The following is a 23,294-nucleotide window of genomic DNA, read 5'->3' as shown; positions in this document are numbered from 1 at the left end:
CAAGGCCGGCCATTATTTTCCAGTGCGAGCTGTCTGGAAGTCTTTATGAACTATATGCTGTAGTGGAGTTCAACAAAATAGCAACAATAATAAGAATCGATTAGCTCAGTGCCCTTCCGCGATCAGTTCACAGTGTCTACAAAAACCAACGTATTCACGTAGCAGATCAAGGCTAAAATGTACATAAATCTCGACGGTGATTAGTCAATTTGCAGCACGCTTCACTTGACAATTACAATCACATAGCTATGATAAGTTTCCTTTTACCTCTGTTTAAATGATTCGAAAAAACTACATCCGTTCTTTTGCTTAAAATTGACCACAAGAGCTGTTGTCCCCTATCTTGATTACATGACCAAAACTGCAAAGTCGACTTTATTCACATTCAAATAAAATCCATACTTGCGGTTTCTACATTGTTGACGTATTGATATGGGCGAGACCCGCGGCTTCCGAATCAGTTATCATTGATTCAATCTGATTTGATTCATTACGGTGGGTAGACGAGGTGGAAGCTAGGGGCGTTATGTTCCCACTTGGTGATGGTGCTGTTCCACATTTTACTATAGTACGAGAGTACTCTCAATAGATTTTCAAGGAGCAGTGAAGTAGATTCATAAATCAAATTTTGCTGAGGCTTTAATTTTCTGTCCAGACCTTGTGGTAGAAGTCTAGTTACTGGAAAGTCCCTCAACTCTCTGTCATGCTTCGTTTTCCATGAATTCACTTTCCGAGTCGCTTCCGTACTCAACTGAGTATTTTAAATTCCATTTTAATTACCCTATATACCCACCCTCCCTCATTTTAGATCGTATGCAATTATACTAGTTGTAGCAGTTGGTGTGATTCGTAGTTTTATTGCGTTTGTTTCAGCTCGTGATTATTTCTTTCCTTTTACTATTTTCAATAAAACTTCTTTTGGACAAATACCATTTCGTATTTTTGTTTTAGGAGCAAAAAGGGCGAATAACCTATGTTGGTTCAAGTCCAACCCTGGACAAAAAATAACTTTGTGGCCATAAGTTAATCCTCTCCCTCACAGTCGTCATGCAGAGGAATCTTTTCGCAAAAGACGAGACGTTTAGGCTAGGCGTAAACCGCCGAGAGGAGTGTATCTGCTTTGTTCTTCGTTCTTCTTGTTGTGTCCTTACTTAGTGGTTTTATTATCATCATCATCATCATCACCTTCACTCTGACAGTCCTCTGTCTCATTGGTCTATAGCTCCCCACCCCACACTTTCATCAAAACTTCCCTTTCCCTTGTTCCTTTCCTCCTTTTTTTTTTAATATTTAAAACACTAATTTGTATTAATTATTCTGTGTGAGTTTAAATAAAAATTGACTTGACTTGACCTGACTTTACCTTTAAACATACGGTCACTAAACGAAAAGAGTAACAGTTGCGATTTTCACCTAATTCTTTTCACCATTTGCCTAGAAGAAATATGAAAACTATTCATAAAGAAAGCTCATTAAATGTTGCTGAATCAGACTTACATATTTATAATCATTCAAAAAAAGATCTTTTTTTTATGGAACTTTGGAACTCCGACTAGTGATTAACATTTCTTGTTATAATATACACAATTGGGTAGGTAAGGGTTTCCCTGTTGTTAAATAACTCATTCCTAGCTTATCAGCATCTTTAGTTCCACTTGAAAAAGTGAACTGTCAATCATACTCTTCGAACAACTACTATTCCTTTTTTCAAAAATCTCCAGGTTAGTCAAGACTTCTATTTTCCTGGGAGTTTGTATGCTATCAAATAGTTACTATGCAATGCATTTCTTTTTACTGAGCCATTCATTCATGCTGCTTTCCATCTTTGCCAGATTTAAGCTTCAAGCTAAACCTAGAAAAAAAAAAACAGACTGATGCTTTAACTCATTCAACAAGCTTTATTGTTGCACACATTACGAGGATCAACACTTTTTCAAAAAAAAAAAAAAAAAGAAGCTCATTAGCATTCCAAGAACTATAAGGTAAGAGAGATAAAACTGTTAAACCTTTAACTCCCATGAGTGATCAGGACAGAATTTCTCCTTACAATATCAATATAATATTTAGTAAACAAGATACGAGATAAAAGAAAATATCAGTTACGGGATTATTAGTTGATCCAACACGAAATTCTCCACACTGACAGCATAACAATTGTATGGCATAGGGTAATAAGGATTACTAATGAGATCTTATAAGTGAAAGGTCTAACAGAACATATCTCCACCGAGCAGATCTCAAATGGTGAGTTGCACCAGTTAGCTTTTATCACCAACTCACCACTGGTATGAGTAACCATCAAGGATTGAACTGCTATGAAATTTTTTTCTTTCAATAATTCTCTCACAAGGATCACTGTGTGAAATAAAGCTCACTGATTGCATGAGCTCTTAAATTAAGAACAGAATTCCATTTTGACATCATGCTCCTTGACCTAGAATCTCCTTCAATCTACAATTTATATAATCAGCAAGTGGATCCAGAGACTGCAAACCCACTACTGCAATAAAGACAAAAAGGCAGGTATACCTCTGATTTATTTCCATGGAGAAAATTGTGTTGGAACAAGAACCTTAGAAAATGCTTTTTTTTCAAAGGGAAGGCAGTCACGAACTAAAAAGAGAAACATAATGCACCATTATTTAGTAATACATTCCAACCACAATAAAATATCCACCTGTCTGTTACTTCCAGGGAGAGAACTCAGCAGGTACAAGAACTTTGTTATGTCCTTTTGCTAAAAAGGAAGAGCAGTCTCGTACTAAGAAAGAAGAAAAATAAGAAATGCTCATTTATTCATGTCACTGATGATGCCCTCCTTTTATTTAGCTAACATACCTACAAATTACCTCAATACTTCATAACCGCCTCCCAGTTAGCTCAATTGGTTAAGCGCCAGACTGTTGTGCAGGAGGTCGAGGGTTCGAACCCTGGCCGGACCAACACTCGGGGTCTTAAAATAATTGAGAAGAATATGCTACCTTTCTATAACATCGATCAAGAAATGGTTGATATTCTGGTCTTCTCGGATAGGGACGAATAAATGGAGGTCCTGTCTCCTGCAGCTATTAACTAGTTAATTTGGTTAGCCAGGGGACATTAAAGAACCTACTTCACGAGATTACTGTGATGTGGTCTGGCCTGGTTACTGGGAATTAGGGGGGAGGGGGCATCTGTTATATTTGCTTTCATTTGATTGTAAACTGCTTAGCAGTCTGGTAAAGTCCCTCGTACAGTGTTGTAAAGTGCCATGAGTTTAAGATATGAGCGCTCTATAAATACAAGTTATTATTATATTATTATTATTATAAGTTTCTTCACTCAGATGTCCTTATCAATAAATTAAGGAAATTGATTCAACAGCTCTCAAGAATCATCTCTTTAACTCTTGCTTTAGGGGAAGACATCTAGGTTCCTCATTAAGGTTGGTTTCTGATTGGACAGGCTCTTTTGGAATTTTCATTTCCTTAACCCTTTACACCCTAAGCCCATTATGCATATTCTTCATACTGTTTGTCACACATTTCCAAAGGTGTTAACAAGGAATAATAATAATAATAATAATAATAACAATAACACCTTTATTTAGACGCGATAATGTTTAAAGTTGAACAGCTTGTGCATGGGGTTGTGTATAAATCTAAATAAACTCTAAATTAATAAATTCAAATGGTTTTTGAGGAGAGGGGAAAACCGGAGTACCCGGAGAAAAACCTCTTGGTCCGGGAATCGAACCTGGGACACATTGGTGGAAGGTGAGCATTCTCACCACTACGCCAACCCTGCTCCCCATTAGGAGAATTGTTTTTTAACAGTCAAGAGCTTCTTTAGTTGGTGATCATTTCCTCTATTCTCCTGACCTTCACGTGTGATTCAGGGGGTGATATTGTAAGGAGAAATTAGATGCCAGGGTTCGACACTAACCTTTAACTTACACGTACTTGCCAAGTGGCTAGTGACATTTTAGATCTTACAACAACTTTGAACAGTTTGTTTACTAGCCAAACTGGCTATTGGACATCGAAAAACCACTTGCAAAAACTGAATTTCTACTAGTCTGTGGCTAGTCTGTGGCTAGTCTTTGGCTAGTTGGCTACTGTTTGTGTTGAGCCCTGGGCTGGGTTGTTCAAAGGTGGGTTAAGATAACCCAGGGTTAGTGTAAAATTTGATTTAGATCTAAAAGCTTTAAAAGACAGTTCAGTTTAATTCCATTTGTCTAAAATTCGATGATTGGGTGCTCTAAAAAGAATTGGGAAAATTATCCCAAAACAGCTTTAGAACAGAGAAATATAGAAACCTGGATTAAAATTTAACCCTGGATTTGCGCTAATCGGCCTTCGAGCAACTGGGCCCTGGATGATAGTCACTCTTACCGTTTTAAGGGTTACGGTGTTTAGGTATTGGGTAGTACACATGTAGTGGCAACTTTGACTTAAAGATCATATGAAATTTTTGGCAAAACACCCACCATCGGCATATAAAAATAAAATTATTTGATAACATGTTGGCCTTACTTGCTTCAACCCATTCCTCAAGTCCTTGTGCTTCCTTACGAATCTTAGAACGATCATCTAGGCTTCGATAGGGCCACAACATGACAACTGAACAACCAAAACAAAAAACAAAACAGGTTGAGACCAAAAAAAAAATTGAAATCAGCTTCAAGATTGCTGTACCAAACTAATTTAAAATGGTTTCAAGCTTTATGTTGTTCTAGGTCTATGAACAATAATATTATTATTACTAACAGTACCTCTGTTTATGGGACCAAATTCAGTAAACCAGACACCAACTGGTTCAGAGAGCTTGCATCTCTCAAAAAATCCTTGAATAAACCTGTGTTCCCACTGCTCTTTTTGTCCGAGGATTAAATCATACATGCGCATTTCGTAAACACCTAAAATTAATGTAAAAATTTATTTCATTTAGTTCCTGAATCAGACACTTGCTGTAAACATAACAATACTAAGTTGTCAGTGTTTATTGCAGCTCTATTATCAGATACTCAGAGACAAATACTACTCAATTAACTTATTATAAGCAATCACAAAATTATATACATGTACTGTAAAGTCACATTCAGTTGATGATCATGAAATTTCAACTGCTACACTAATGGTTTTCAATAAGTACTAAGGTCTAGTGATTACACAATGCTATATGTAGCATCCTTGTTATATAACCATTGTGTGACATTTGAATTGTCAATACTATTTCAATAGTACACCTGCACTTTCCAAGAGAGGACTAAAAATTCAAAAATAAGAAAAACACTTTCTACAAAATAATTACCCTGAATAATAATGATAATATACTAATTATAATAACAATAATTTTTCAAGAAGGAGCCCACCTTCCAACTGAAGGCAATTCATGATGATCACTTTATTTTGTCATCTTTACTATTTTAATTATCTTTTGAACACTTTCATTCCCAAGATCTCATTAGCAATTGTCTTTACTGTCTGCCATATAATTACTATCATGTGAGTTTGAAGAATTTGGTATTGGGTCAACTAATAATCCCCTATAATTTGGATATATCAACAAAGTTGAAATGGTAAATTAGCCACCATAACGATTGCAAAAGCTGATGTTTTGAGCGTTAGCCCTTCGTCAGAGCGAATAGAGGAATTGTGGGTTGTGTGTGCATTTAAAGGCAGAAAATGGAGCTACGTTATTGGTGGTAACATGGCAACAAGAAAAACTTATTCGTGTTAGAAAAAGAAAAATTTATTCATGTTTTTCTTGTTGCCAAGTTACCTTCAATAACGTAGCTCCATTTTCTGCCTTTAAAAGCACACACAACTCACAATTCCTCTATTTGCTCCGACGAAGGGCTAACGCTCGAAACGTCAGCTTTTGCAATCATTAAAGTGGCAAATTTACCATGATTTCAACTTTGTTGATATATCTAAATATTTCGTTACCCCCATCGACGCAGCCCCAAACAGTTTCTTTAGAAACTATCAGCCTTTAATAATCCCCTAATTGTTATTTCTCCTCATTCTCATTGGTTGTCTGCCGGGCATTGTCTGCCATAAAATAGATAACGTAGAGAGAAATTATGTTTTGGTCACTCCTGGGAGTTGAAGGGATAACAACTATTTTTTGCACCATTTTCACTTTTCTCTCCTGTGTTTCTTCCAACATAAAATGATCCATTATGGTTGCCACAGTAACTTATTTCAGTTGTAAAACATCACTCACCCCCTATTGAAAGTGGTGGCTTCACATCAAACCAGGGACAAGGATTCATCACCAGGTTATCCTAAAAGACAAAAGGAAAAAAAATTAATGTACTGTTCAGACACCATCATTTAGATTTGTTTTCAGGTATATATTCTGTAAAGGGGAAGTTCACTCAAAAATCTATCAACCCTATGAAGAATAAAGATATTTTCAACGAGCAAAGAAAAGAAAGTTAATTGAGTAGAAAAAAAAAGAAAAATCTCTCAAAATTGTTTCAGATCATGTAGGTTGTACCTGCTTAACCAACATCTTAAGAATTTTCTTTCTGTAGTTATTGACCCAGGTTTCATCTTGCAAAAGAGATTTTTGTGCCTCCATCTTTTGTGTATAGCTGTCTAAGAAATAATATTTGGTTAGTTAAATATCATACCTTATCAAGAAAACCCAGACATTATTAGACTAACTTATAAGTAGAGACTTGATACCTTGCTTGCCATTTTTAGTATTTGCATTTTCATAATTGTAAAACAATGTGTTGAAGAATCTGAATGGAACAAATTGATTTTCTTGAAAATAATTACTTCTTCTGAATTGCTCATCCTTCATCAGTCTTTTGGAATATGAGTGGTTATAAAGTATTAAATTATGTTATCACTTGCTCAGAAAGGCCCTGCCATGGGAGTAGAGTGTCAAAAATATTTGGAAGTTCAAACACCCCGGTCTTTTGTAAGTGATGGACAGCTCATAATGATCTCTATACATGTAGTCTTCTATACCTTCCTCTTGATGGTGTTGTCCCCCATCAGAATGATTTTCAATTTTGGCAAAGTTTCAAGACATTCAGTTTACATAATAGACGTAGTATGTAATTTGTTGGGAAGTTCCTCAAGGATCATTAGTAGCATTGCATAGAACTGAAAGAATTATGGGGAAAACATTCATGGAAAAAGTTGAAGTTGAAGTTCATTTATTTGTTTAAGCAGGTTGATTAGTTGGCAGCTGTAATAGCTGATGTGGACCTGCTGTCCTAACCCACCCATCCCACCCCAGGGGAGGACATCCATCACACAGTAATCTCGTGTGTGGGAAATTAATGTCTCCTACCCCAACCCTGCAGGAGATGGGACCTCTGGAAGTGATCCAAATAGAAAACTCTATTTTATTACAACCCCTATAACTAGAGACAATGTGATTTGCGACAAACTAAACTTACCATATTCCCAAATGTGTGTGACCTCATTAAGCCCTCCAATATCACTTGTCCAGTAGCCATTCAATTTTGAATTACTATCAGCCTTTAGATGTATGTAATCATTTGTTAACTGCATGAACTCAGCTGCAACAAAAAGAGGAAAGAAGTCACATGATATTTAAGCTGAACTTAATAGCAAGTGAAGTTACTTATTCAAAAAAAAGATCCTTTTGGTGTTTGGCATATCTCAAAAACCAGCCCCTCCTTGGTAACCCTTATCTAAAAAAATGGTAAATGAAAGAGGAAGAGTTGTGACCTCTTGGCCTGATAATACAGAAAAACTTTGGATATACCCCTGGCAACAAAGCCTCAAAAAGCTGAGGCAGGAAAGGGGGTTACTCCCTTACATACAGAGTCCATTTTAAAAGCATGCGTTCCCCCTGAAGGGTGTATAGACCAAGAAAGTGTATATATATCTTATTAACCAAGCGCGAGGACTGTACTGGGAGAATATCGGCCCGAGGTCTTGACAGTATGGACCTCGCTGTGCTCGGTCCATACAAAAAAGACCGAGGGCTGATATTCTTCCAGTGCGGTCCTGAGCAAGCTTGGTTAATAAGAGATTTATTATACAACTGAAGTTCGAAGGGAAACAAGTGCGGTATCATTTGGGACAGTGCCCGGTCCAATACTTAGAGAATATTGGACCGGCAATGGAGCATTTTGATTGGTTGATTTTAGTTATTGGCCCTCTGACTGCCCGAGTCGTGTAATAAAGACTAATATGCATCTTTGACTCCTGATGAATGACACAAAGAGATTTGTAAACAAAGACATCAATTAAGCTGAATTTTCAGGTGAATTCAAAACCTCTTGACCTCACTATAAATGCAAATCAAGTGCATTTTTCATGCGGCTGGTGTGAGAGGATGCTAAGATTATATTTAGTATCCACTAAACAGTACGCAAACAGCAAAGCTGGTTGGCAAATATATTTAATTTGGGGAGAACTTGGCAAAAACCATCCTTAAACACTATATGACATTAACCTATTGACGTCCAGTGCGCCCGTATGCGCCCATGGGGACCCACACCCTTTCTACGCCTTGTGACGTCATCACTTTTAACCCTGGAGCACGACTTTGAGCACATACTTGAACAGGTTGAAAATATCTTACAAATTATACCAGAATGAGCACAATTGAGTGAAGGAGATTGGAGAAATAGCCAAAACACCATGTAACTTTGACCTGAAAATCTGCACGAAAATCTTGTTCCATTACCCACCTACCTTTCTGAGCATGTGCTTTGAAAATAGAGTAGTTTCCTAAAAAATCTCTACACCAAAATGAAGCCTACTAAATTTCCAGCAAGTGAGGAGAAACTTCAAGCAAGGAGAGGGGAAACAAAGGGCAGGAGAAAGAGAGAAAAGTAAAAGTCGTAAGTGGGGCATTACTTTTCAACCCAAAAACTATCTCGAAATTTTGCTTTCTGCGCGTGCTTGAGATTTTCAGGCCACCATTTTGCATTTGGATTGAAAGGCCGTCAAGTGTACGAGCTGTCAAGGGGTTTTTGGTAAGTTTGAGCCTTTAAGACCACAACAGTGGCCCGAAATCTGCTCGACTAGCTCCAAAACACAGTTTTCCACAAAAGCTGCGGCCATTAATGGGTTAATTAAAGTGCACCTACACTCAAAAACTTTTTTTCGCTTAACGAAATAAGCTTATTTTTTTGAGTATTTCTGCGCAAAAATTTTTTTATTTGCTCAAATCTTCAATTTTCTATGCCCAGTCAAAATACGGAAAATCGGCCGCCATCTTGCCCCACGACCGAGTTTAAAGAAGAATGGCTCTAGCGGGTAATGTGACGTCAAATCGAGAACACGAAAGTCTGCATCTCACACATTTTCACTTGTTTGGGAAGATTGTCGTCGATATCGTCCGAAATATGCCGACTAGGTGTGTTGTATGAAGATTGTATGGAGCGCGATACCCTCTTGCAAATTTCGCACGTTGCTACATCCTTCTACAACACACTTAGTCGGCATATTTTCGGACAATTATCGACTACAACCTTCCCAAACAAGTGAAAATGTGTGAAAAGCAGACTTTCGTGTTCTCGATTTGACGTCACATTACCCACTAGAGCCATTCCTCTTTAAACTCGGTCGTGGGGCAAGATGGCGGCCGATTTTCCGTATTTTGACTGGGCATAGAAAATTGAAGATTTGAGCAAATAAAAAAATTTTTGCGCAGAAATACTCAAAAAAATAAGCTTACTTCGTTAAGCGAAAAAAATTTTTTGGGTGTAGGTGCACTTTAATCTGAAATTGCTAATGTGAGCAAGGTAAAGTACACTAATTAGGGTTTACATTATTGTTGGTTCTGAAGTGGTATAACACACCATGACTGCCACTTGGTTATCTGCACAATCTTTCCATCTGACTGCCAGTATAGCTTTGATGCATCGGCCTGGTACCAGGCCGTGCAGTGTCTCTTCTCTTGCTGACAAAGTATTTGTTTCAGCGTTCTTCACAAGCTCATTTGTCATAAATAGAATATAAGTTTGGAAGATGACCAATTGTGGAAAATGACATTTTTTCAGTCTAATAATGGGTCTGAATTGGGAGAATCGGGTTGCACACGCCCATAAGGAGTAACCTTCCCTCTTTCACGATCTCATATGATTACCTGTAGGTTGATTCCACCTAGCATAATAGAATCTTTACACTCTTTGTGTCAGATTAGAAAGGAATTTGATGTAGATGGCAATGTACCAGTGTCTTATCAGAGTTGCCAGAATCAGAAGAAAACCCTCGTGCAAGTGCTACCCGGCTTCACGAAGGTCTGAAGGGGAAAGAGCGAAACTTGTCCACTAATTCCAACGCTTCTATATTGTTAATGAGAACATGACTGACTACTTCTCATCTTACCAAAAGCTTTTGGTTTGACATAGTATGTGCGCATCTCGTAAATCTTCGGTGATCCTGTAGCCTGACCAAAGATGGGTGAGGTGGACAGCATTTGACCGTGAAGCCATGTACCAAGGGCGACCTGACGACCTACAGTTTGGCGTAAGCCACGCAAACCACGCAAGCCTGATCCAATAATCGCAGCCATACAACTTCCAGAGCTCTACTTGAGTTTAAAAAAGCACACAATATTAATAATCAGCCAACCAACAAGAAGTGAATTTTTCCGTGCCCCCAGCCAATGTCAGCGGTGATATTTACGAGGACGCGGGCTCACGGGTTTCAATGAAAAGGATTGGGAACGAATTATAGAAAATAGGAAGTTTACCAACACTTTTATTGCCGGCGTTTCGAAGTATTTTGTTCAGAAAATGGCTTTGGTTTCCGATCCTGAAACGCAAAAAGCCATTGAAAATGAACTAGAGATTGTTAAGAAAACGCTGGCCGAAAAAGTGGTGGGATCTGAGATTATTTCATGTCATCTGGTGGCTGTCAATGTACGAATCACGTAAGTTGCTTCTTTACGGTCTCAATAAATTAATTGAGTATGAATGATGGCGGTTTCTAGGGTAGTCAGGGTTCAGTTCGGGGAAAGTACCTTATACCCAGTTGACGTGAGCTCTAACTTGTCTGTCCATTAGGAGAACGAAATTCAAGAATGTCATCGTCCTTCTGCAATTTCCTGAGAAATATCCCAACAGTGGCATTCTTGTGGAACTGAAAAGCAAAACTTTACCCCCAAGGCTGTTGTCCAAAATGATGGAGCTTTGTGATCAGGAGGCCAAGAAATTTCTGGGCAAGCCTCAGGTAAGTGATGTTCTGTCCAGCCTGTTTTAAGTTGTAAAGATTATCGCACAGGTATTTGGAATCTTGATTTCAGGGCTCCCTCTTGTATTACCTATATGTAGTACTTAAACCGTTGTTTTAAATTTTATTTCTATTTTTTGGGGATGAATATTCATTAAGATGTACTTAATATCAGAGAAAAAATAAAATTTGTTCTAATGATTCAGAACAAACCTCAAAATGTGCAAAGTGAAAAAATATGTTACTATTTCAAAAACAGATGTGTCAGAAATCCTGAAATTGGTAAATTTACAGCGTAAGAGAAACACAACAATTAGAAAGAAGATAACAGCTTATAGGTTATAACAATGTGTTTTAAATGGCTTTGAGTTGCACAGGGGAGGACACCTATTAGAAAAGGGAGCCTATCAGACAGGATAGGCTTAGTAAAAACTTATACATGTCTTAATTTGGCTGTAGATATTCTCGGGATAAGGACGAATAAACCATAGGTCCCGTCTCCAGCATCTAGTAATTAGTTAATTTGGTTAGGCAGGGGATGTTAAAGAACCCACTCACGAGATTACTGTGATGTGGTCTGTCCTGTTTACTGGGAATTGGGGGGGGAGGGGGCATCTTCAAATAAGTTTCCTTTGATTGTTTGTAAACTGCTGATGCAGTCCGGCCAAAGTCCCCTGAAAAGTGTTGTGATGCACATTTGATCATATCCACATGTTAATTTGTGCAATATAAATATTAAATTATTATTATTATTATTAGATATTATTGACATGAGAGCAAATTTCTTTTAGGTTATCCCTATGCTTATATTTGTGAGGAGATTTCTTGATGAGAATCCTTTGATTGCATGCTCTGATGAACTGCAGTATGTCAAGTCAAAGTTACTAACAGACACTGATGAACTGAAAATAAAACAGAAAGCTGGAGTACTTAATATACGTATAAATCAAGACAAGTAAGTAATGTTTCTCTTTCGATACAGTTTAAACCCAAGCATAGCCAACCAGTTAAGCAAGTTTTTTTTAAGTGCAAATGAACCAACTTTCCAAATGTTGTGGAAAATTTGTACTGTGTAGTTGGATTGTAACATCATCAATAATAAATGCCAATATTCAACAAAAGTGTTTTTCTGAAATTATTTTATTCTAGATATCACTTGGATGTGAAGATAACTGTTCCTGATGACTATCATTCTGCTGCTGTAAAGTATGTGGAATGTTTCAGTTTGAATAAGAGCCACTTGCTGAAGTATTGTTTTAGGCATGAGTCTTGTCTATCATTTGCCACTAGGAAGAGAGGTGAATTATTGTCAGAGTGGGCTCCAGAAAAGACAATAACTTTTGAGAGATTATAGGGTAAACATGCAGCCACTCTGCTCATTAAAACTACCGGTATTTCCTCATGTTTTTTTTTTCAGGATAGAGCTCAAAGATTCAAACTTTCCTGAGAACTTAGTAAGAGTATTTATTGGTCAAGCTGTCGACATGGCAAGAACATGTGTTGAGGCACCTTTGCGACGTAGACCCAAGTATGTTCAGCCTGGTTTAACCCTCTTACTGCAAAGATCTGATTCTTAATTCTTCTCCATTGTTGGTTAACAAGAATTTGGTGTCAAATCAAGATGACAACTCTGCCTGAGAAGTTTAAGTATTCTTATTACCTGTTTGCTGGATAATGTATTGATTTTATAGAGGGAAGTTACCTGTTAATCTCTTTGGTTTGAGCTGAAAGATAAGTGATGAAGTTTTTAATCCTAAAGGGTGCCATTTCTTCACAGAACTTTCTGAACTTCACTTGGGTACAAACCTTCTCTTCCTAATGCTACTGATATTTTCAAGAAAGATATTAGCATTTTTGGAATATTTTTTTGTCAGTCAAACCTATTTATCAATAGGAATGGCTTCTGTAATCTAAGAAATGTTTGAGAATGAAAAGTGAAATATTATTATATTATATATTATTTTATTTCCAGAGATCCACCATTTGAACCAAAGCCATCCTTAAGGCTAGTGTGTGATTTCCTAGTTGATCAGTGTGCAAGACCATGTCCACAGCAAAGATGTCCAATTTGTCAAAAAAGAGCTCTGCCTGAAGAACCAAAGGTAATCTCAACATAGGAAAATGACTGCACCCCACAAACTCATAACTTTACCACTCACATGCATATTCGCGTGCCCTGTGTACCTGGAGAAGCACCCTGAAGATGAATAATTTTTTTTGGTAGCCAGTCTACAGTATGAATCACTTATTTAGGGCTGACAATACTAGATTACTTGAAGAGTATTACATATTCAAACTTTATTCGCAAAGAATGCAAATGACTCTTTACTGGCACAATTTTCCATAACAGTTCTCCTTCCAAGAGTTGAGGTCATTAAAAAAAAATCAGTTTAAAACTTACAGACCTCAATCCTATTAGTAAGAACTGTATTGTTTTCCAGGAGAAATGCCACGTACATGTATTTCAAAAGTCAGAGTTATTTTTAAATAATCATTTTCACCCAAAAGTCTACATTCTTGTGCAAAGCATTCTTACTCTCCACAGGAAGCTGTTACAGAACCCACAGATCATCAATATGTTGAGCGTGTTTACTGCAGTCATCTATTTCATTATGGATGTCTGGACAAATACATGAAAACACCTCCTTTTCAAGGTAGGATGCCATTGGCCTGATATTAAAAAACTCTTAAGAGACCTTAAGTCTTTATTTGACAGCCAACAAACTCAATATCTTTTCAAGTTCACTTTATTGTCTTTATATATTCGTTTGTTTTTCATGATTGTTTTTTTTTTTTTTTTTTTTTTTTTCAGGTGGAAAGAAATGTCCAGCATGTAAACAAGTTATTTATCACGATCGTTGGAAAGTAACACCAAAACTTGCAGAGGAAAGATGGGCACATCACGAAGCTAAAAAAAGAGAACTCTCTGAAGTTGTGGACTTCTTGGGAGACTGCCTTTGACAAAATTTTATGCAATTCTAAATGACAAACCAAATTGTCCCAAAATAACTAAATTCAATTCCTCGAGAATGGTCACGAATGGAGACATTTAGTAACTACACGATCAACTTACTGATAGAATACCTTAGACTGGTTTGTTCGAAACCCAATTGACACTATTGGTGGACTAAGCGAATTCAAAATGTTTAGGCAGGTATGTTGTTGATAAGCGCTAATCCTACTTCGACTAACAATTCGACTCGGAAGTACTATTCTAATGAGACAACAGAAGCTCAGCTAAGTCAGGTGTAAAGATAGGTTGATGGGCCAGAGAAAGGAATATCAGCGGATCTCAGTCATTGAGTGGTTTATCTTATAACGAAGTAAGACTACAGTCCTACATTTCCAATAGAAAACATATAACCTAGGCTCCGACGACACTTATTCGTTTTAAAAGAATCCCTCTCAATCCCAGACCAAAACGACGTAAGATATTTACGCGCAGACTGGTGCTTTCGTTTTTCTCTCACCTGTCCACGCTACTGGGTTTCCGTTCGATAACGACTTTATGCATTTTCACCCATCTTCCTTCCTAAAACGCCCGGAATGCAGATAAAAGCGGCTGTATTCACTTGTCCGCACAAGTAATGGAACGTTTAAAAAAAAAAAACGCGCACTTTAAAACATTCTACTATTTCATTAGTGTGTCCGGGCGTTTAAGTATGGGCGAGAGGAAAGACGCATGAAGATATCTGCCGTCAGTTCAATAAACTGGCTATCTTATGTCGTTCTGTTGCTGACCAATACACAAGTAGACCAAATGGCTTGATTTGACTTCTGCATCCTACACGGAGATGAAACTGTTAACGGTGTGCGAAGGAAATCTTTCCTTCTTTAGCTTGGGCCCGTTTCTCGAAAGTCACAGAGCCTGAGCCGTATTTTGAAATCTAAACGTGATGTTAAAGTCGTGCATATCCTAGCTTATGGTATTATATCTTAAGTTTCAAGACTATCTATATCCCATTCTTGAATGTAAATGCGGCAAACAGGAGACAACTATCGGGACCAGTAACTATTGGGACTTTCAAGTAACGGGCTCCAGATCTGTTTACATCATTGCGTTAGCTTTTAAGTTCCGATAAATGTGCTTTTAAATGTTACGGGATACGAACCTGGTACATCATTACTGAAGTGAAATAGATCACAGCGTATCAGTATGAACCAGCCATAGAGTAAAAACTGAAAAGTAACGTGAAGTGCTCTCAATTCTCGAAGGTAGCATAGTAATGATTTTAATTATCTTGGACTTGATAAAGTGTAATGAAAGAATTTTACAACAAAAATGAATTTTACAACAAAAATGAATTACTACACAACTTGAAAACACATTTCTCATCGACATATTGAGTGAGATGGTGCATTGTTGAACTTCATATATCTAACCTTTAGTTAAGATTTGAATTCAAAGTCTGAAGTTACTTGGGTCGAGCTATCGCGATGAGTTACCTGATTGTGACTGTTTCGCCTGAGTTCCTTCGGTGTACGTGCCTAGTTTGTCTACTAAACTTTCCTTGGACTCACACTAATTTCTTGTTTTGACTTTGGTGGTAAGAACTTCATTGTTTGATCGGAAGCATTAAGTGGGTTGATGTGTAGTATTCGTGAGATTCTAGTGAAAGTGTTTGGATATTGCTCTGACAACAAACGTTTGAACTTCCGAGGTCACTTGGCCAGCATACCCATTCAAGACAATCGATAGTGAATATAAAAGCGTGTACTATTGAGTTCGAAGTCGGTTGATCTGATTTAAAGAGAGGGAGTCGACCAGAATAAAGTGGATCAGTCAATCAGAGTTAGAGTAGTCGAAGAGAAATTAATGTAAATAGAATTCCGTCAGAGAGAATAGATGAAAGAAGACTGAGAAAGGACATGTCGAGAGTCCTTGGTGCCTTTCGCTGAGCATAACACGTTCTGCAGCTACTTTCCCCATTATTGCCAGGCAACACTTTTCCCCCTACCCCCTCTCCCCTGGTATGTTGCGTCGCACTGACGAGGGAAACTCTACTTACAGCAAATTCTCTTTTTTCACCTCTTGAACTGAGAACCGTTTGAGAGCAGTAATCTCGCTGAAACAATGATGCCAGGCAAATCGGTATCCGAACAAAACGATCGCCTACCGAGAGTAAACAAGCGATCTTGAGTGTTCCAACGATTTGTGTAAATAAATCTTTGAGGAGACAGAGAAGGACGGTCTGTTTCCAGGCTATGGATACATTCTCCAAAAACTCGATGGACACTGTGCTGGTGCAACATAGTAGTTAATCTAAGACTCAATACCCGCCACCCTTGAAATATATACTACACATAGTTAAGTTTATTACTTTTTTTCAATAACCGCTGTTACATTAAATGATTACACCAGATTCAAAAATTTTAAGATTACTACTCAGTGGAACATCAAAGGGATACAAGTGAACGTTCTCAGCGTAAACTTAAACCTTGTTTTTACCATGTAATACCTCGGTGTATTGTTTTTTTCCTATTGCAAGGAATGTCTCTTAGTCTGAGTATTGGTGCTGAATTTACTTTTCGTTTTCTTGTTTTTATCTCCATATTTACACTTTTCTACGCAATTGATAAATAACTGAATCTCTAATTGTCCTAAAATAAATCTGTGAATCCGGCGATCTCTCAGATTTAACGGAAGCATCGCATACAATTTCATTACTGACCTTAAATTTCTTGTTGCAGTATTGAGGTTTATTCCACCATATTACAACGAGTGCATGCACAATAAGGAATTTTACATGAAGTCATAACCAACTTTTGAGACAAGCACAAGTAACTGGCCTTTTCTTGAAAAGGTAGCATACCGCTGGGCATGTGCAACGTTGTCGATGTGGCCATGTGCTACATCTTTACAAGTTATGTATTTAGGTGCACGGATTCTAGTTCTAATATATACATAGAAAACTGAATTACGTGTAAAAAATATCGCGGTTTTAAATGTTTCTATACAAAGGCGAGACAACGTGCTTCTAAGATCATAAATAGACGCCAGCAGTTGTTATTGAGAACACCGGGCTCGTATCTTTTTGCACTTTGGTGAAAAATTGATCAGGAAAAGTGATGCAAGAACAAAGAGATTTTCGTGTGGCGAATTTGAATGATTACACTTTGCCTCACCAAATTTTATTGTAAAATAATGTCTCTAGCCTGTTTCAGACGGCTCCAAGCCAGTGGGGATGACTGAAAACGGAATGCAGTTGTCATGGAAACATTCAACATTTTTTTCAATCATCTCCCCTGCTCATCAGCCCACCAAAGGCAATTTTTTTTCTTCAATAAAAATGCTTTCTTGTTTTACGTCGAAGTTGCTATTTTTACGTCGCCTAGCTATTTTCGCCTAGCTATTTTCGCCTAGCTATTTTTACCCGTTTTATGTTTCTGTTTGATTTCACCAAGTTTGTCATCATTTCATTGCCGTTGTTGCTTGAGTTTGATTTGTCCCCATCTCGGTCTCTGGAGATACCTCATGACCTTTGTTACACCCCAAGAGCTTTTTAAACTCCTTCCTGTATTCTTTGTTGGTAAAACAATAGATGAACGGATTCACGCAAGAATTGATAAACACAAGAACATTAAACCCTTTATGAACGGGACTACCAATTTTAGTGATCCCGAAAGGACTGAGAACGTAAATGGTTTGTGAGGGGAAAACACAGATTGTCAAAGCAGCCGCTGTAAAGGCGCACATGCGCAGAAGCAATTTCTGTCGCCTTCGTTTGTTAACATTCTCAACGCTTTCCCCAGGGGATGATGGGAGATTTACCATAATATGGGCAAATGTGAACCATGTCAACAAACAGGGAATGTAAAATGCCACCAAACTGTAAGTAATGATGAAGGCTCGAGTGCCGTTCTTGCCGTACGGGGCTTTCTTCGAAACACACTTATTACCTACGAGACATGTTTCGAAAAACTTATTCATGGAAAGAAGACACGTGACAATAAACATAATGAAAACAGAAATGATGATACGTTTTCTGTTAAACTGATTCTTGTATCTGATTGGCCTGAGCACGCAGTACCATCGTTCAACCGCCAGGTAGGCCACAAGAAGGATGGAAACTTTTCCCATAGCGAACAGCAGATATCTGTTGGCGAGCAGGCGACAAAAAATCTCACCACGTAATCCGAGAGGGACTGGATAGTCAGACTTGGAGATGGCATATCCGGGAGTAGCCACGAGGAACACTCCTGAACGGTTTAAGAATTGAAATTAGAGTGAAATAGAAAATCAGAAGAGCAGGTTAGGGATTAGTTGCAAAAGAGGAGTTCGATTAAATCATGTAAATGGTCATTCAGATGAGAGAAGCCCTGAAAAGTACTCTTGTTGACTTAAAAATATATTTCTTGATGATCTCCGCTCGAATCACACAAACTTAAGCAGGAACCGGAAATACCACTTTCCTGATGACTACCTTTACCCGAATGATTACACAACTAGATTTAAGGAAGCATTGTTGCAAATATCGATTTGAACCTTTTTTTCTGATCATGACTTTCTCTGTAATTTCCCAGGAAGCAGGGAATTCTGAAAACTGGGTGCAGTTTTCATTTAAGCGGAAACCTTCAATTAGCAGACAGAAAATCACATTCCCAGCCACTTAACCAGCTTTGTACAACTTGCAATTATTAGGTTTGCTTGAATTTCTTGTTTTCCATCAAAAAAAAGTTAAGTGTCTGGTTAACCTACAAACCGTTATGCCTAGGAACCGATGTGATTCTCAACTCTGCTAATTGAACAATCTGATCTCACGCCAACTGATACCAAGCTACCAGTTCCTCAAGCCCAGCAGAAAAATTCGTGCTATCCCAGCCTGAACTAACAGGATTTTGAAACGTATGGCGTGCAATAAAACTCAAATTATTATGGGAGAAGAAAAGGTCCATTCCATTGATCGGAAATTCGCCGAAACCTTCAGCTGTGAATTGAATACATGCCTGTGCCAACCCTAAAGGACACCATCCAAAATAATCGGGGTGCTCTCCTAGATATTCAGAGCATCGTCGAGAATATTCAGAGCGTCTTCCAGAATATTCGGACGTCTTCGGAAGTGATCGGGTTCTTACGAAAATTCTAGCACTCTGAGGAAGAGAATCTACTCCTTCATTGAAATCCTTTGACTACCAATTCCCTTGGACAAGGATCGGTAGCCGATGTAGTTTCAATGTGAATAAGCTGGATTAAGATAGTGCAACTTTATTAACATACAGAACCGGCTTGTGAAACTCACCAGTTAGCAAGTCCACCACAGCTAAACTGAATAGTAGAATGTTATGGGCCTTCCGTAGCATCGACCGTTTTCTTAGGAGTACAATGCAAAATAACAAATTGGAGGTGAAGGAAAGAGCAGCGATCACCCAGAACGTCACGTTCAGAGTAGTGTCTTGACTCTTTGGAGGCGACACTGTTGAAGTGAGTGATGCTGTTGGAAGATAGGTAGTGTTACCGTCCATAATGTTTCTCTCAGCTGCACTTGTGATGAACCTTAAGGAAATGTTCGTTAAGTTCTGTTTAGATTGTTTAGATCTTTGATGAGAATCATGACAATTATTCAGTCCTCTTGAAGAATGCATTCACTGTTTAACGAAAAGCAGTAATGTGCTGTGGTCAATTTTCATTGCTATTCCTTACACGAAAATACGAGTCAGTTACTGGAAGAAATTTATTTGCGTTCAATGTTTAAGTTCCGTATTTTTGGATTATGTTTTTCTCAGCTGCTTGAAATTTTGATATGGAATATGGAATAAATTGTAAAATCAGTCTCAATCCCCTCAAAAAGAATAATAAAAAGATTTTTTCTTTACTAAGAATGATTAAAACCGACAAACGACATCTTTTTTTGAAGGGGTCTTTAATATGCAATATGCCATTTAAACGTTTCGCTACTCTGAAACTGTCAAAAAATCGCAATGTATATAGCTATTGTTCTTCTGTTAATTGTTTATTACAGCTATTTCAGATTACACTGAGAGGAAAAACTGTCTTTTCGAATCGCTGTAAGTTAGTCGTAAGCTGTACTTTTGACATTGAAATGGCGTCTGCTTGTGGTTTTTTTTTGACGATAGCACGCGCATAACTAAAGTGCAAACAGGTTGGATAAGTTTCTCAGACCAGCGATGGCTGATTTTTCTTAATTTTCTCTTATGGTTGATACCGATAAAGAATAGCACGATGGTCACAGTGAACGTTGATTACCACGCGATCTACGCTTTGTCTTTTTGGAAATTAAAATGACAAACATCCTTCCACTTGAGATCATCAAATGTGTTCAAAGAAAAATTATATGTCATCAATCCAAAATTCAATATGAGGAAATGAAAAACAAATATCGGCCCGAGACGAAGGTTTATCGGTTAATTAGTAAAATGGACAAAAAATAATTTAGCGGGACTGACAACTAAACACAAGCTAATAAACTTCTAGAAGGTTCGATGTTTGTCCATGTTTTATCCCTTGCGAAATTAAAGAAACTGGGTGATCAAGATAAGTGAAACAAAGACAGTCCAGACTTGACAAAGGCGCCAACTGGACTGTCTTGCGATGTCAGTAAATACCCTTAGTGCCGAAGATGAAAACTGAACTGCTTACCCGAAAAAGCACAGATAAGGATGATGATTATTCCGAAGGGTCAGCTTAACTCCTCTTCAGCCCACTTCTTATTCTCGCTAAGTCAGTTATTGCGCAGTAAATCTCACCGATAGATATAATTATGCAAATTACCAACTTTGGTGATGTGAAACTGAAACTACAACAAATGCACGCTCTATTGAATTAAACAAGATATGTGTCAGGGAAATTTCATCCTGTAGCTCCCAGAAGTGATTAACATGAAACTTCTCCCTATAATATCCATACATTATCTAACAAACAGGTTAATTAGAAGAGATCTTAGGCTTATCAGGTAGAACTTCAGTGTTATCCATGCTAAATACCAAATCCTCGTAACTAATTTAAAAGGAAATTTGTAGCAGCTAGAGTGGAGAATTAACAATCAGATCTTGCATGTGTGTTAAAGGGTTATTAAGATGTCTTTCCTGTAGAATGGTAATGAATTAATTGACGTCACTTCATGAAGACTGAGTAATCTTCATGCCTTAAAGATTTGCCTTTTTCGATCTTTTTTAATCTTGTGGTAACCAAATGGTTTCCTATCAGAATTCATACTGACACTGTAATCGTGATAGCGGTCGCCGATAGCAATTATTGCATGGAGGAAACCCTAGAGAGACTACAGGCCCAGAGGGTTCGACGTCTATTTCTTTGTACTTAAAAAAAACAGGAACTTGGACAATAAATTTTAAATGAAGTGTTGTTATACTTCGTGTGAAATATTTTGAATTCGCTATACGATCTGCTTAGAAATACAAGCGGCAGGTTGTCAGCTTATAAGGTTCTCAGAAAGTGTTTAGCATTTAGTTTAAAACATGTTAAAAATGTACTGATCCACCTTAGAGGCCGAGAGCCAATTTGCAATAAAAGTTCAGACTTTTTTTTTCTTATCAGTAAACCGTTTAAGTCAACACATCGATTGTGTAACAAAGGGGAGATGATAGTAAATTTGAAATGAAAAGGATCCACTAGAAGAAAGGTTTTCTCTTTACACTCAAACATACACTATCTATTTTTGGGGATTGTTTCGCAGTGTGATGCATTTCGGATTACATACGAGTGGGAATAGACTATTGACAAGTGGCAGTTGGCACGTATGGCGCTTAGAAAGCATTTAGCTTTTAAAGCCTCTTCTTTTTCTTATGAAAGAGCTTTTTCAATACCGCTGAGCCCGGTTTGATGGTCACGCTGATCAAATCAGACTCACGGACGTGAAAATGAGAGATCGAAATGAGCACCTGTCTCCTTTATCGAAAAATAAAACCGTCATTCTTCGAGATTGCAACACTCATGTTGCCTGAAATCCATTGATCCGGCTTGGAAGTCTCAAACTCTTTGCTTAAACTTTCATCCGCTGAACCTTTGGCATCAACGCAAGGCTATCTTCTCGTGATAACATCGCAGGCCTCATCAAACTTGGCTTAAATAATAAATAGCACACACTACGACTATTTGAATTTGTTTTCTGAAATTGGATTATTTGCTCAGGTTCTTTCTCTTTTTTCATTTTCATTACTTACAAAAATGTATTTCTTCAAATAGTACAGTCGCAGAAAAATCCCGTGGTATTTTGAATCTATCTCGCATGGAAACATACTGATAGCCGAATTGATACAGTTGAAGCCAGGGATGTGTATGGAAGATCTTAAATGTTTTCAGACTAGTTCAAGAGAATGAAATGGCAGTGAGCTGTGTCAAACTATAATTTCTCTTTACAATTTCAAGACTTAAGCGTTTTGAAGTTAATCGTTTGCTTGACTGTCGTTTCAGCGTGGGCAATACTGCTCGCACTTGATACGGTTTGGCTATCGCTGCATGCATGCCCAACCATGTTCCTGGTTTTGCACTTGTTCTTAAATAAATCGACTGAATTCGGCTATGCTTAATCAGAACTCTTAATAACTAAACGACGTGAAAAGACGAAAAAATCAAAGCTCACCTCTCTTTCCTAAAAATAAAACCTTTTGCTTTGAACCGAAAGGCGGTTATGCCGGAGAAACTCCCACGGCCAACACTTGATCGTTATGCGGCAAGAGCTCACTTGGATTATTTCTAACAACATTTCAAACACCTGCCCGAGGTGCGAACAAATAAGTTTTCTTTTCAATTGACTTAATGAAAATTTTGGGCTTACAAAACTATAGATAGCTTCTGAAAATTCTATAAACACGTGTCAAACTCAAGTAAAGATAAATATAACAATGTAATGCTGTTCGTCACTAATTAAGCCGGATTTGCAAGGAAATTTGTCGGAGTTATGAAGAAAACTTTCGTTAATATTTTTATTCGGGGAGAGTTTTGTAGTCGAGGTATCAAAACCTTGAAGCAAAAAGCTGAATGGTTCAGAGACACCCCGTAATGACAATGTGGGTTGCACTAAAGCAGTGTCCTAAAAACTATAAATAGATCTACCTTCTTCAACAACACTCTCGCAACGCGATTTTGGCTAAGTGTAGAAAAAAAGTGGATTGGAAATACAAGGAGGGGAAAAAGGCACTATGATTTTTCCGCTA

The 23,294-nt window shown here is 37.8% G+C and overlaps 3 protein-coding genes across 7 annotated transcripts; 1 reads left to right on the top strand and 2 right to left on the bottom strand.

Moving 5' to 3' along the window:
• Positions 1 to 837: 837 nt before the first annotated feature.
• Positions 838 to 10,620, bottom strand: LOC111326405 (protein NipSnap homolog). Of its 4 annotated transcripts, XR_015995440.1 has the most exons (9): positions 10,317 to 10,620; positions 7,406 to 7,528; positions 6,487 to 6,587; positions 6,211 to 6,271; positions 4,754 to 4,897; positions 4,515 to 4,601; positions 2,850 to 2,953; positions 2,530 to 2,613; positions 838 to 1,852 (listed from the first exon to the last, which is right to left on the bottom strand). XR_015995440.1 is itself a non-coding variant. In XM_088745292.1 (8 exons), the coding sequence occupies exons 1-7, from the start codon at positions 10,501 to 10,503 to the stop codon at positions 2,537 to 2,539; spliced, it is 780 nt and encodes a 259-aa protein (XP_088601418.1). In that variant the 5' UTR covers positions 10,504 to 10,620; the 3' UTR covers positions 838 to 1,852; positions 2,530 to 2,536. The 4 variants fall into 4 exon arrangements, 3 of the variants coding, with proteins under 3 accessions (XP_088601418.1, XP_088601400.1, XP_088601410.1); XM_088745292.1 differs by lacking the exon at positions 2,850 to 2,953; XM_088745274.1 differs by lacking the exons at positions 2,530 to 2,613; positions 2,850 to 2,953 and adding an exon at positions 2,678 to 2,761 and having other exon boundaries at positions 10,317 to 10,619.
• LOC111326452 (uncharacterized) lies at positions 10,618 to 15,478 on the top strand. The gene is made up of 8 exons (XM_022930453.2): positions 10,618 to 10,863; positions 10,997 to 11,162; positions 11,954 to 12,117; positions 12,312 to 12,368; positions 12,580 to 12,690; positions 13,135 to 13,264; positions 13,708 to 13,816; positions 13,975 to 15,478. The coding sequence occupies exons 1-8, from the start codon at positions 10,727 to 10,729 to the stop codon at positions 14,121 to 14,123; spliced, it is 1,023 nt and encodes a 340-aa protein (XP_022786188.2). The 5' UTR covers positions 10,618 to 10,726; the 3' UTR covers positions 14,124 to 15,478.
• A 986-nt stretch (positions 15,479 to 16,464) lies between these two features.
• On the bottom strand, positions 16,465 to 22,833 carry LOC111326453 (5-hydroxytryptamine receptor 4). 2 transcript variants are annotated; one of them, XM_022930455.2, is made up of 3 exons: positions 22,721 to 22,833; positions 19,403 to 19,656; positions 16,465 to 18,362 (listed from the first exon to the last, which is right to left on the bottom strand). In XM_022930455.2, exons 2-3 carry the CDS (start codon positions 19,623 to 19,625, stop codon positions 17,575 to 17,577), a joined length of 1,011 nt encoding a protein of 336 aa, XP_022786190.1. In that variant the 5' UTR covers positions 19,626 to 19,656; positions 22,721 to 22,833; the 3' UTR covers positions 16,465 to 17,574. The 2 variants fall into 2 exon arrangements, with proteins under 2 accessions (XP_022786190.1, XP_022786191.1); XM_022930456.2 differs by lacking the exon at positions 22,721 to 22,833 and adding an exon at positions 20,761 to 20,896.
• Positions 22,834 to 23,294: the final 461 nt, after the last annotated feature.

The sequence above is a fragment of the Stylophora pistillata genome, chromosome 1 (genome assembly GCF_964205215.1).
Source record: "Stylophora pistillata chromosome 1, jaStyPist1.2, whole genome shotgun sequence".
NCBI lineage: Eukaryota > Metazoa > Cnidaria > Anthozoa > Scleractinia > Pocilloporidae > Stylophora > Stylophora pistillata.
This window is presented reverse-complemented; position numbering and strand designations above follow the sequence as displayed.